This window comes from Eulemur rufifrons, chromosome 6 (genome assembly GCF_041146395.1).
Source record: "Eulemur rufifrons isolate Redbay chromosome 6, OSU_ERuf_1, whole genome shotgun sequence".
Lineage (NCBI taxonomy): Eukaryota > Metazoa > Chordata > Mammalia > Primates > Lemuridae > Eulemur > Eulemur rufifrons.
This window is the reverse complement of record NC_090988.1, coordinates 88,164,380-88,178,825: the sequence shown is the minus strand read 5'-3', so window position 1 is coordinate 88,178,825 and position 14,446 is coordinate 88,164,380. Positions and strand designations below refer to the sequence as shown.

Genomic DNA, 14,446 nt, shown 5'->3' with positions numbered 1-14,446 from the left:
GACATAATCCATGTGCTCATGGATCTTACATTCTAGTGGAAGAGATTGACCGCAAACACGCCAACCCATGACCAAGACAGCATAGGGTGGGCCCAGTGCTGTGAAGCAGAGAGCGGGATGTGGTGATAGGGAGGGCCAGGCTTGGGAGAGGAACTTAATTTAGGTAGGAGGGTCAGAGGTGGCCTCTCTGGTGAGGTTTCAGGTGTGAGATGGAGCCAGCCACGCAGACAGCAGGGGAGGGAGGTTGGGGTGGGTTGTTTGGGGGAAGCTGACTTCAGTGTGGACCTCAGTGTGTTGTCTGCATAGCTGATGATTCCGGAGCCGGCACAGCTGGCCTGGATGTGACTGTTTGAGACTGAGCCTATTTGAGAAGCAGGGAACTGGGAGGCTGGCGGGGGGCGAAGGGAGAAGGATTTGGGGCACTTTCAGAAAGATGCGCAGGGCCAGGCGAGGCAGGCTCTCACGGTCACTGCAAAGAGTCTGGATTGGGGCCCAAGTGCAGTGGGAGCCACTGGCATTTCTGAGCCATGAGGTGGCGAGGAGGAGGGAGAGAAGGAGAGAGAATGAAGAGGCAGAGGAAGGACCTCCCGCCACAGGCCTGCGTGACGCCCGTGGGCACAGCCCTAGGATGAGTGGGCCGATGGGTGCAGAAAGGCGTGGCTGGACAGGGCCCAGCTCTCAGTGGATTGTGGATGACCCGTGACCTTCCCAGGTTGTGCTCTTTGGGGCAGAGCGGAGCCACACCTCTCCCCCTGCCTCCCACGCCAGCTCAGCTCGCCGCTTCTCCCTTCCACGCGTGGGAAAGAGGCAGGAGGTTCCCTCATGGACTAATCGCTGATTTGTTTTTGCAGTTTAATGTTAAAAAATCCACGGAACCTGTACAGCCCCGAGCCCTCCTCAAGTTCCCAGACATCTATGGACCCAGGCCGGCGGTGACGGCTCCGGAAGTCATCAACTATGCAGATTACACGCTGAGGTCCACCGAGGAGCCTGCCGCCCCTGCCAGCCCCCAGGCCCCGAGGGACAGTCGCCTCAAGAGGCAGGTCACAGAGGAGCTGTTCATCCTTCCTCAGAACGGTAGGGGTCTCCCGCCCCCTTGCGCTTCTGTGGGCCACACTCAGGTGGGGTTTGTCAACGCCTCTGCAGATGCTGTGCGTGGCCAGGCTGAGGGCCATCGGAGAGCCCCGGTGTCCAAGCAGGCGGGCACTGGGTCTTGGAATCACAGTCCTTTATTTCTGCTGATGTGTTGCCACATTGCTTCTCCCCACCGACCTCCAGCTTTGCGCTGGGAAATGGAGAGTCCCTTTCAGGTCGTGTGTGTACAACTGTGGACAGCGGATAGAGTCATCGTTAAAACCATGGGCCTCAGAGTCATGGGCTTAATTTGCTGCCCTTTTGTGTACTTGCTGTGTGGCGTTGGTCATGCTGCTATCCTCCTTGGGCCTCAGTTTGCTCATCTATAAAATAGGATCACACTTTTACCTGTCCGATAGGGTTGTTGTAAGGTGTAGGTAAAATAATGCATACAGAGTGCTCAACTCACAAAGGGAATAATCAAAACATATTGTTACTGTTTCTGTTCTCCTTTTCATCAGCATCAGCATAACGAATATTACACCTTTGGCCCTGGTGCCAGGCCCTGGGGCAGATAAGTGAGCAGAGACCAGTCCCTAACCCAGAGGAACATGTAGGCGTTTTAGGGAGGCAAAACAGAAAGCCGCCGGGAGGGCAGACTGTTGTGTGGCCTGGGGGTTTGCTCTGCGTGGTTGCTGAGGGAGGCGCCGGACGCCTGATGCTGACCCCAATCCTAATGCGACTCCTGGCCTGGATGCAGCCAGACCCCGTGCTGGCCGGTGGACAGTGCCCGTCTGCCCTGGCCCAGACTGCAGTGATGCGCCTGGCATTTCCGGAGCACACTCATGGGGGCCTGGTGCATGAACGAATCCTGGGTGGCTTTTAGCATCCAGGTTGGCCTGTTCACATTTCAAATGGAGTCATAATAGACCTGTTAAGACTTGAGCGCTTAAGGCTGAGGGGCAGAGACGATCTGTGTGAGGACTCTTGGGGCTAGTAATCTTAATCCTAATCCCCTCCTCTGGGAACCCCAGATTTCTCAAGGATCAGATGAAGCCAGGACTGGACACTTTTCACCAAGGACAGCAGGAAAACAAACCAGTGCCTGGAACTTTGGAAAACTCAGGACACACTTGTTACTTTTCTCCCTTTCATGTTCCCTCCTTCCCTTCCCCACCCCAGAAGGCAACAACCTAGTTCTGATTCCACAGAAATCTGTCAAGGGGTGACAGGTTCAGCAAATATTGACCAGAGGCGAAGGAGTGTAGGAGAGGACATCCGATCATTCAGCTTCTGTCCCCATTATGTGCCAAGTGTGGCTACTCCACCAGTGACGATCCTCTCCACTCATCGTGGAGCTCCAAGCCCCACTTCTTGAGGCTGAGACTGCCCCTACATTTCCAAGTGGTGCTGGCTCCTGGGTCCCTCTCGGGGAAGGAGGGTAACAGAGTCAACTTGCCAATGCTGTACCTGAACGGAACTCCCCCACCCCAACCCATAATAAGAGACCTTAGATAAGCGGGGGCTGGTTTTGATGACAAGGCTGAGGCTGTCTGAGAGCTGAGTACCCCGGGCGCCAGGTAAGCCCGTTCTGATGCTGACACTGCTGCCGTGGTCTGTGTGATGCCTTTGGAAGCCACGTGGGTTCCGTGTACACGTGTGTCTCGCTTTATACATTGGCCGCATCCTGCTCAATCTGTTCCTTTCTTACACGCACTAGGGAAAATTTTCACTATTCGCAGGAACTTAATAATGAAGCATTTTGGAAATTAAATAATCCTCTATATTTCTACCCTCTAAATTAGCTCTGAAAGTCAGAAATGAAATTCCAGTTTGCCGAAAGTAGAGTCTTCTGCAGCTGCTGTATCCTTTTAATTCTTATGTTTAACTCATGAGAACCTTCCAGATGTTAAGTCCCTGTTCAACTGAGGGGCGGAGTGAGCAATACTGGGGGCTTTAGGAACTTCTGGATTAGAGATAAGGTCATTCATTCACTCAGCAAATCTTTATGGAACATGCACTAAAGTCAAACCCAGGACTCCTGACTTTGCCTCCAGCACCCACTCCCGACTTGTTCCTCAATGTTTATCTCCAGCAGTTAACTCCCAGGGGCAGGGACTAGGCTCTGCGGGAGAGGTGGAACTGGAGATGGGGTGGGGATGGTTTGCCTGAAATAGGGTCAGCAGAACTACACAGGCTGTGACAGTTTCCCTTACTGCAAGCTCGCCGTGGGCCAGGCTGCGGACTAAGAACTTGCCGTGCTTTGTTTTATTTAACGCTCACAGAAATTCCAGGAAAGAGGCAGCGTTACCACCCCCATTGTGAAGATGAGGAAACTGAGGTTCAAAGAAGTCAAGTAGCTTGTCCAGAGGTCACACAGCTACGATGTAGCCGCCCATGTCCAACACCAAAGACTGCTGGGCTCTGAGGATCCCTGAAATGCCATGCCTGTGTCTACACGTGTTACCTTGGTGTGGTGGCCATGATTTTGCAGGTGGCTAGGAAGATTTGGGTTTGGGTTCATGGCATAGGTGGCCGAGACAGGAAAGGTGTGGTCAGGAAAACAGGACCTCAGTGCGGGTGGCAGTGACGGTTTTGGCTCTCTTGACAGGGGTGGTGGAGGATGTCTGTGTCATGGAGACCTGGAACCCAGAGAAGGCTGCCAGTTGGAACCAGGCCCCCAAACTCCACTACTGCCTGGACTATGACCAGCAGAAGGCAGAATTGTTTGTGACGCGTCTGGAAGGTACTGTTCTTATTTGACTCGCACGGGCTTCTGTGTGTCCCTCTGCCCCAGAGGAGCTGTGCAGGCATCTGCAGCTGGAGGGAACGCGGGATCAGTAGTCAACCAGCCAGACCCCAAACACACGATGCATCAATGCACAATGCTCAGGCCCGATTTTCTCTCTCTCTCTCTCTCTCTCTCTCTCTCCTTTTCTCCAAGTGAGGATTCCTGGGTGGGAAACATCTTCCCTCCAGTTGGTGATTCAAGGACCACACTCCTTCCATCTGTGGCTCCATCATCCCCTCAGACCTCCTTGCCATTTGTATCTAGCAGGTGAAAGGAGACAGAGAAGGAGGAGAGGGCACGATGATTCCTTAATAGCCTCTACCTGGACATGGCAGACATCGCTTCTGCTCGCATCCCATTGGCTGTAACTCAGCCACAAAGCCACGCCCAGCTGCAAAGGAGGCTGGGAAACGTGGGCTAGCTGGTGCCCAAGAACAAGAAGAAATGGGTTTTTGGTGAACAGCTAGCCACCTCTGACGTAGGTGCCTTTGACCCTGGATGGAGTTTTGAGCTAGACAGGGTGTTCTGAATGGTCAGAAAAGTATCTGCAATCTGAGAATGGGGCAGCCTCTCTGAGGGGGGCAGGATGTCCCGACCGTTCACTTTACAGTTCACTTAGCAAAGAAAGCTAAGACTTTGCAAGGGAATCAGGGCTAGCAATGGGGCCAGGCAAATCAATTTTGTGTTTAATTTTGTTTTTTGAGCAGTTTTCCTTATTGTCTTAAGATGTTTAAGCACTTTGTATCATTTATTGCATTTCGTCCTCACAGTAGGCCCATTGTACAGAGTAGGAAACTAAGGTCTAGCAACTCATATGACTTGTCTAAGAGCATTCAATCTAACTGATGACAGAGCCAGGACTAAACAGTCCCTTGAATCTCAGTAGAAAGTTCTTGCTCTTAGGACATATGGTCTCAGGTCTTTGTCTCTGCCTGTGAAATGTCAGCTACCAAATTATGGAAGAGCCAGTCCTAAGAGCACCACAGGTGCAGATTTCTGGGTAGATCCACATCATGAAGCATTAAAAACAGCAAGGTTCAATAACAGTGTCCATGAGGTAGCAGCCTAGTGATTCACATTTACTACGCACGTGGTCGTACGGTAAATATTTAAAGCGCAGAACAAACGAACTGCAGGTTCAGCAGCAACACTAATAAAGTCATCAGCAGTGGGCGTGGCGCCCCGGGGAAATGCCAGAATCACGGGTTTGGAAGGGCTCTGGCAAGCGCATGTCTTGCCCCTGTCCGCCAAGGAGGGCCTGTGTGTGCTGACCCTGGCCCCTCGGAAGCTCTCCTGTTTCTAAATGTCTTGCTGAAAGGCGGCTCCACAGTGCCCAGGGTGCTCAGCCCAGGGCTGTTTCACACACCCGAGATCATGACCATGACCCTGGATCCCACAGCCCTAAGCAGGGCGTGCTTCTCCCCTCCCCTTGTCCTCGGGAAGTCCCACGTCTGTGTTGCTTTCTCCTCGCTTGTAGCTGTGACCAGCGACCACGATGGGGGCTGTGACTGCTATGTCCAAGGCAGCGTGGCCAACAGGATGGGCTCTGTGGAGGCCCAGACCGCTCTGAAGAAGCGGCAGCTGCACACCACCTGGGAGGAGGGCCTGGCGCTGCCCCTGGCGGAGGAGGAGCTCCCCACGGCCACCCTGACGCTGACCCTGAGGACCTGCGACCGCTTCTCCCGCCACAGCGTGGCTGGGGAGCTCCGCCTGGGCCTGGACGGAGTGTCCGTGCCTCTGGGGGCTGCCCAGTGGGGCGAGCTGAAGACTGCGGCAAAGGTAGGGGTCCCTCTGGGCCAGAAAGGCAAAACGTGGTAGTGGAGCGTGGGACGGCAGAACTGGCATCTCCCAGCGGCTCTGGGCCAGCGCTCACGGAACAGGCCTCAGAGACCTGCCCAGCTCGGGCGGTGAAAGGAAGGTTGGGTCTTGAATAGGCCAGAGGGCTGGAGCAGACCCATCGCCCAGGATTTGGGATTACTGGTGTCTGCTTCTAACTTGCCATGCAAGGACTCCCCCGGAAATGCCATGCCGGGGGTGCATTGGCTCTAGTGCTATGACAGCTTTGTACCCATTTAGACCCAGCTGTGCTCTGTGCCCCTACTATGTGCCAGGCACTGCAGGGGTGATGAACACAGAGTGAACAGGGCAGAGCCCACCGCTCACAGAATGTACGGCCCAGAAAAAGGCACAAATTGGCACAGAGAAAGGATGCTGATGATGACAATGATGATGGTGGTGATGGTGATATCTGACACGTGTTGACTCCTGAGACATCTGAGTCTAACGAATATGATCTGATGGCGAGTTCTAGAAGGCCTGGTTCACAGTGCTGTTTGTGCTGGGCTCTGAAGGAGTGATCTGGGCTGGGGACAGAGCCAGAGCCCAGTGGTCTATGCAGCCCCCAGCCCCAGGGTAACTTCCCCATGTCTCTGCTGCTGGGGAGGCTGCGAGGGAAGGAAGGATCTGCTGAGATGACACAAGCCATCGTCCCCACAGGCCAGGACAGCAGCGGGGTCAGAGAGCCCAGGGCTGCAGGATGGTGTACAGTTATTCAGGCCCCTGGCCCAAAGCCTATCCAAGGGCCTGCCGCTGTGGTGCCTCGAGGGAACCTTCTAGATGACCAGGCTCTCAACCAGCTGGGCAGTGCCTCATCTAAAGACCGTGTGGCCTGCAGAGCCCCACATATGGACTATCCGGCCCTTTTCAGAAAACGTTTGCCAGCCCTAGCGCGAGAGTGAAAAAGTATTAACAGGGCACTATTTTTGAGCACCTGCCGTAAATCGGTCGCTACGCTTAGGGCTTCTCCTGAGTTCTTCCACTTCCCCAACCAACCAGGGAGAGAGACGCCATGACCATTGCATTTACAGTGAGGGAACTGGAGCTTACGGTAGTTCAGGAACCCACACGGGGTCGCCCAGTGAGGACCCCGCAGAGCCAGGCCGCTGGGCCAGGTCAGTCTGACTATAAATGCCGGGCTGTCTCCCCTCACCTGCCGCACAAGCGCCTGACAAGTACGAGCCCTGACCAGCAGGCTCCTTTGCCAGTGAACACCTGGACTGCGGGAGGGAGGGGTACACTCCATTCCCCACCTGCCCTTTGTGCTGTCATGTCCTCCTCGCCCCGGTTTCTCTCTTTCTCAGCCTCGGAAAATTGACTGCAACATCACAACCACTCTCAGATGGAACTGAGCCGTGCCAAAGCCCGCTGGCTAATTAGTGTGTGATGTGGGACTCGTGTGTGATCACCGATGGGGGCCCTGGGAGAAGGAACCGACACTTAGGCTTATTAAGCCAGTAAACCAGCTTTCTCTGGAGTTGCAGAGGCTCCCCTGCCGGGCTTCGAGGCTTTGGTCTAGCCCCAAAAGGGCTGCAATCCAGCCAGTCTAGGCGGGAGTCTCAGGCATTAGCCCACTCCTCCCACTCCCCCTGGAAGAGCAGCAGCCATCCATTCATTCTGCAAATACCTTGCCCAGTGTCTACATGTGCCAGGCACCACGCCACGTGCTGGGGACATGGCAACGGTGATTAAGATGAAGCCCTGCCCTCACGGCTCCTCCATCCTCTCTGCAGCTATTACTCTCTGCAAACGTGCTCTCACCTCTCCTCTAACCTGCCTGTGTACCACTCCTGTGAACAATCTCAGAGGGTGGCCTGGAGTCAGAGGTAGAAGGTGACACTGGGTGTATGGGAGGAAAGAGCCCCGAGGCCGGACCAGGGAGCCCCTTGCCCCAGCTAGAGGGTGTGGGCTGATTTGAACAAGGTGAGCGGAGCCCTCGGTCATGGCAGCCCAGATGTTTTTCTTCGCTGGGCCACAAGGGGTTAACAGAGGTGCCAGCAGTGCCTCAGTTCTAACCGGAAGACATTCGGCCTAAAGCACCATGTGCATCACCAGGGATCCGCAGAGTGACCCACTCCGAGGGCAGCCTGGAATGAGTCACTGGGAGCCTGAGAGAAAACAAGGGGAAGAAGGAGAAGACAGTTATTTTTGTTGGAAGGTACTTTCAGCAGCAGTGCCGAGGGGGCAGGTGCCATAGAAATTCTCTGGCTGTGGTGCAGCTGGCTGGGCTAGTCCGGGCCTCGCCCTACACACAGGTGAAGAGCCCTTCAGGGATGACAGGTGCAGGCTCCTCTCACCTGGTCTCCCTGTGGCTACGCCCAGGCCACGTGTGGACCTCTGATCAGTGCCTTGAGTCAGGAGGCTGGTTCCCGTCCCAACTCTGCTGCCGCCCTGCTGGCTGCATGGCACACGTCCCTCGGCCCCCGTCCCTTCACTGTGAGATGAGAGAGTCAGGGAGGACTGTCCACCAAGGCAGCTAGAGAGCAACGGATGCAGGACTTGGACTTTGCTGTCGGACCAGACCTCTGCCCAAGGCTCAGTTTTGTCACTTACTGCCTATGTGACCTTTGGCAGTGACGCGCCCTCTCTGAGCCTCAGGTTCTTATGCCTGAAATGGGAACGAGGTCAGTATCCCCCTTGGGGTTGTTGTCAAGATTACATGGGATGTCTCACCTCCCCCCCCACCCCCTGCCATAAGTATTTATTGTGTGCCTACTGTGTGCCAGATGCTGGGGACACAAGTGAACAGATGCTTCTGTGGAGTTTCCGGTCTAATGGGACAGACAGTGGGATTGTATCTGGCACATGCTCAGTGTGGAATAAATGGTGGCTGCTACCATTCATGTCATCGCCAGGGTTCCTTGAGGCCCCCAGATCATTTCGTCATATGGCTGGTCACTTACGGCTCATGGACTCTTCGGGGTCACGAAAAAATGGAAGCTCGGAAAACTTGAGTAACTTACCCAAGGCCACGCAGTTCCAGTGGTAGGATTGGAACTCAGACCCACTTAGTTTGGCTCTAGAATCTATGCTTTTAGCACTACGCTTGTTCTGGGTTATTAATAATTGTTGTTTGGACAGTTGTCATTAAAATTATCATTTAGGCCGGGCGCGGTGGCTCACGCCTGTAATCCTAGCACTCTGGGAGGCCGAGGCGGGTGGATCGCTCAAGGTCAGGAGTTCGAGACCAGCCTGAGCAAGAGTGAGACCCCGTCTCTACTAAAATTAGAAAGAAATTATATGGACAACTAAAATATATATATACAAAAAATTAGCCGGGCATGGTGGCGCATGCCTGTAGTCCCAGCTACTCGGGAGGCTGAGGCAGTAGGATCACTTAAGCCCAGGAGTTTGAGGTTGCTGTGAGCTAGACTGACGCCACGGCACTCACTCTAGCCCGGGCAACAGAGTGAGACTCTGTCTCAAAAAAATAAATAAATAAATAAATAAAATAAAATTATCATTTATAACCTTTACTGAGAACTTACTATATGCATTTTCTCATTTAATCCCCTGGTATCTATTAATACATTTCTTCATAGTATTAACGCTACCCCATGTTATATATGGAATCACCTCCTGTCTGTCTTTCCCTGTGACTGCAAGCTTCCTGTAGGCTGTGTTTTGTTCACTGCTTTAATTGTAGTGTCTGGAGCATAGTAGGTGCTTTATGCGTGCTTGCCGAATGAAGGAATTCATGGGAGGCCACAGCGAGCAAAGGAAAACTGATTCCTACCCTCCTGGGCTCACGGTCCAGGGAAGAAGTGAACAGACACCATCACGTGTGCTGAGTGTGACAGGAGGGGAGGGAGCTAGGGTGGCCATTAGCCAGGGACCAGCCAGGTGCCAGGGACACCTTCCCGAATTACCCTCATTGCACAGCTGGGGAAAAAATGACAAAGCTGGAGGGAAGTGATACAGGACTGAAAGTTGTGACACCCTGGGGACAAGCTTCCCTATTCCCTCCCCCCACTCCTACCCCCCATGTTGGCATTGCAGGCCACACAGCCTGCCTCCTCCTTGGGGTCTGGACGCAGGGGCATCTGCTTTCTGCTCAGAAGGAGGGACTTATGGCCTTCAGATGACCCCTGCCCACACGCTCCCCTCCTTTTCCTGCCAGGTCTCCCCAGAGCTTAGATTGTGGCCAAACACCCACCTCCTGGGAGGAGTCTTTTGGTCATCTTTGTCCCGTAGTGGCTTTGTTGAAATTGCAAACAAACTCTTGCAGGAATTTCAGAGGAGATATTCTGACGTTGCATGCAGGGGGTAGATGTGTTTGGATGCTCACGAGGCATCAGCGCCTCTTCCCGAGGGTGGTTCCTGCCAGTCGCCTCTGCCACATCTCCTGCCATCATGCCCCCGGCATTTTGTTGACAGTGCCGGCCACTCCGTTGGGGAAGGAAGCTTCTGCTCACGTTATCATTCCACTTTATTGACTCTTTCAGCCTGCAGGGGCTGGAAGGAATTATCTTTTCCAAGGAAGTAGGGAATTACCACTTCCCGCCGCCCTGGGAACCTGAAGGGGCAGTGCTGTGATTCTCAAACTGTGTTCTCTGAAACCCTAGAGTTTCAGAGGTTCCCCAGGAGCCTTGGAGGTGGCAGTGAAGGGTGAAGAGGACTCCTGGCCTTGTGTCCCTGACGCATCCTGAGTGGCATCTCTTTGCTCTGTTTTATACATTGGGTTTGAATAAATGATATGTGAAAAATCACATTTTGTGGAAAACAAAGCACATGCACCCATATTTCCTTTGAGCCTCACTCCCTTCCGCAAGGGCGGAGAAGCCAGCTTTGACAGGTGCATGGTTTGTAGGGTGCCTGTTAGATATAAGCCTGGTGCGACCCCAGCCTCAGCATTAGTTAACGGTTCAGAAGCCACCCCTAAGTGACACTCCCCTCCCACGCCTCTTCTTCTGTTTCAGGAACCGTCTGCGGGAACTGGAGAGGTCCTTCTCTCCATCAGCTACCTCCCGGCCGCCAACCGCCTCCTGGTGGTGCTGATTAAAGCCAAGAACCTCCACGCCAACCAGTCCAAGGAGCTGCTGGGGAAGGGTGAGTGAGGTGTGAGAGGAGAGAGCCGGGGAATGTGTGCAGAGGGACGTGGCACCTGGGAGCAAATGGGGACAGGTGAGCAGGGAGATGGAACATGAGCACATTTATGGAGTCTTCCTCAGCTGTGTCCTCCATCCTCAGCTCACAAACCAACTTTGAAAGACACCCTCACTTCCTTGAGCTCATATGCATTCACTCCTGGGCCAATCTGCTCACCAGGACCCAGATATGAGCCACCTGGGGTTCCCTACCTTGGACATCCACTGTGAGCACAATTGGTCTTGACCGTGGCAGGCCAGTCTGACCAGGAAGCTGAGGGTCAGACTGTAGCTACGGAGTCGTGTTCCTGGGCTGATGGGAAAACCCAGCTGGACCCACCTCTGGGGCAGGTGTCAGGAAGCCCAGGTTGTTCTTCTCCCGTCTCAGCCACCACTGCGCTCCCCACACCCAGCACAGTCTCCTCTCTTCTCAGCCTTTGCCAACTGCCACCCCCATGCCAGCTGAATGTGGGTGACGGCAGAAGGTGTGTGGGTATGTGGGCTGAGGCCTGAGGCTTAGGGCATCTGTGCCCCATATACCCGAATAAGCATCTCTTCAACATCCTGGAGGCCTCATTCTTTCCTTCCGGATACCCCAGCACAAGTCCCCAGTCTTGGGGACCAAAGCAGGCTCTCCTAGCAGAGCAGGAGGCAGCCTCAGCTAGCAGACCGTACCTGCGCTGGCAGCCAAGTGCTCACAGCAGGATATAAATACATCTCTATTTATAGCAGGATACAAGTAAAGAATTGCCACCTCATTCAGACTCTGAGCAAAAGATTTGGGGCTAATGCAATCAGAAGAGTTGGGCCACAAGTCAGAGTTCTGTGCTTTTTCCTTGTCCCCTCCTTGTCCCCTCCAGACACTTCTCTGCCTCTTGCTCTTTTTTTATAGCTTCTGTCAGGACAATTACAGCACAACACTTTGTCTCTCAAATATCTCTGCTGAAATAACAAACTAACCCCCCGGGGCGTGACAATGATAGCAATAAATACAAAGTAACAATTATTCTCACATTAGCTTCAGGAACCTTGACTAATGGAAAAGGAATCGGGTCTGAGCCTTGTGATGTGACATGAAAGCTCCTCTGGTGACTCGTTTGCAGATTTCCTGGGAGACAGCTCTACGGGTGCAGTGCCCCGGGGTGGGGGTGAAGGGACAGGGAGTCTGCCTGCATCCCTCCCACACATGATGTCCGGGTCCTCAAGTAAAACAGGAGGACGGAAGAGAAGAACTCACCCAGCAGGGGACCTACTATTTTCATAATAGACAAAAATGCCTGGGCAGAGAATTGAGGGGACGAAGACTTGAGCTGGCTTCGTTTTTCTGGTCCGAGTGCAAAATCCATCTGCAGGACCCCTGGGCTGTTGCCCTGGACCTGGATTCATATGGGGATAAGTCACGTGGAGGGGCTTGTGGCAAAGTGTGGTTCCCTGGTGGCACTTGAACATGACCCAGACTTCTATGTTATGGATTGTCTGTTTCCCACACTTCGGTGTAAGTTCTAGAGAGGCAGGAACTTTTGCTGTGTCCCTATGTCTAAAACAGTTCCCGCCATAGGGTCGGCACTTAATAGTTGCTGAATGAATGAATGCGTGGCCTGGTTGGGGAGCAGAGAGCGATCCTCAGTGTGAATCTTGAGCCAGAGACACCGTCTTTCCAGCCCCAGGAGGGAGCATCACCCCAGCCCGCCAGACCCCAGAAGCTCACTCTCGGCTCTTCTCTCTCTTTTTCCCCTCTGTCCCTCCCCAGATGTCTCTGTCAAGGTGACCTTGAAACACCAGGCTCAGAAGCTGAAGAAGAAGCAGACGAAACGGGCCAAGCACAAGATCAACCCCGTGTGGAACGAGATGATCATGTTCGAGCTGCCGGATGACCTGCTGCGGGCGTCCAGCGTGGAGCTGGAGGTGCTGGGCCAGGACGAGGCGGGGCAGAGCTGCGCGCTCGGCCGCTGCAGCCTGGGCCTGCACACCTCGGGCTCCGAGCGCAGCCACTGGGAGGAGATGCTCAAAAACCCGCGCCGGCAGATCGCCATGTGGCACCAGCTGCACATGTAGCCAGCCGCGCGCCGCCTCCCCTCTCGGGCAGCCCGGCTGTCCTCTGCAACCTGCTCTTTGTGCCCTATCCTCATTCTGACACCCAGAAGACAGAGACAGGCGTGTTTGCAAAGGCCAGGACCCGATTCCTGTCACCACACTCCCATTTCTAAGAAATAAGCAAGGCAGCGCAGGGCAGTGTGCAGAAGCGGGACATTCGGGTCACACCAAGGAATGCATTTTGCTCACCTGTGCTATCGAGAGAGACACTTACCAAAAGCAACTCGTGTGCCCATTTTACAGGTGGGGTTAGGCCAGAGGCAGAGAAAGCTTTATTGGGGGAATAATGGATCCAAAGAAGAATTTGGCTCTTTTAAAAATAAGCTTTTCAAAAATGGTGACAAAAATAAAAAGTATGCTGGGTTAACTCCTAGAATTAGAGATGGTCGGGGTGGGACGGGACTGTCACCAGCATTAAGGCGAGCTCCCCGTGCGAGGCGGTCACCCAGTGGTTCTCAAACTGGTGTGTGAAGAGTCACCAGCAGATTCTGGGCCCCTGGAGGATTCCAAGTCACTCTCCCCGGTCGAAGCCCAGGAACCTTCATTTTTAACGAGCACTGGGTGGGTCTGATGGAGAGCTCGAAGCGCTGCACTTGGAGGAATTCCTTCTAGAACATTCCAGATAGGTTTTCAACCACAGTCCTTGAGGGGGTCCCAACACCATGGGGCAGCCATTCCCAGTGCTGGACACCTCAACCATCAGTGTGAAATGGGGCCTCCCTTTTTTATTTAATTCCTTTACTTCTTAATATTTTACTTTGTGCTTTTCAGATCCAGTTCTTGGACTGGATTTTGTGCTTTTTATTGGAGAACTTTTTTTTATCTTTAAAATCTGTTTATATTATCCTTGGGGAGACCTTCCCTGACAAAGTGTAGGTGGGATCCCCTGCTAGTCACTGGGCTGGATTCTGAGTGCAAGCTGTCACATCTGCCGGCATCACCAAAGTGACCCTCAAAGAGAGACCCATCCCTTCTCAGCATTCTGGTCACTTCAGGGGGAATTTAGTTATTAACTTAGTTGGTTACATCTGGCTTTATGGAGGTGGAAACAGACGTGAATGGCATGATAAATGAAATAGTGTTCAAAAGCTGTCAGCACTCCCTGGCTAAAAACAAACTCTGAGGCCACCGGCAGATCATGGTGAAGCTAGGTTACTATTTTTACTTGAAGTTGGCAGCCAAGAATGTCCAGAAAGGGCCAGAAGCATCCCAGGCATTTTCAGAACCATAGATTCTGCATTTGGGATCCTCTATATGAACATCCAAATTCTGGGCCCTCAGTTGTCACCCTGGTCCCCTGATCTAAGATAGAATCCCTAGATGAGATGGGTAAGGGCTTCTTTTCTTCAATAAGGCAAGTCATACTTGGCCTCTCCCTGAAAATATGATCGGGGGCTTTAGAGCCTTTGGTCATTCTTTTTCCTTTCTGTATAGAAATAGAAAAGCATTAGATGTAGCTTCTATCCATCCTCTGAAGAACCAGAAAAAATATCTAATCCTTCTTTAATGGGAAAGATAATTGGAAACCTTGATCGTGAAGGTTGACCTGCCCCTGCCAAGTGAG

At 53.2% G+C, this 14,446-nt stretch overlaps 1 protein-coding gene across 1 annotated transcript in view; it reads left to right on the top strand.

Annotated features, from left to right (window-relative positions):
* Positions 1-12,843, top strand: part of SYT13 (synaptotagmin 13) — a 42,432-nt gene extending 29,589 nt beyond the window's left edge. The window contains exons 2-6 of the mRNA XM_069469863.1: positions 852-1,077; positions 3,686-3,820; positions 5,343-5,644; positions 10,621-10,750; positions 12,539-12,843. Coding sequence (XP_069325964.1) covers positions 852-1,077; positions 3,686-3,820; positions 5,343-5,644; positions 10,621-10,750; positions 12,539-12,843 — 1,098 coding nt within the window. The remainder of the gene's footprint in view (positions 1-851; positions 1,078-3,685; positions 3,821-5,342; positions 5,645-10,620; positions 10,751-12,538) is intronic.
* The last annotated feature ends 1,603 nt before the right edge of the window (positions 12,844-14,446 follow it).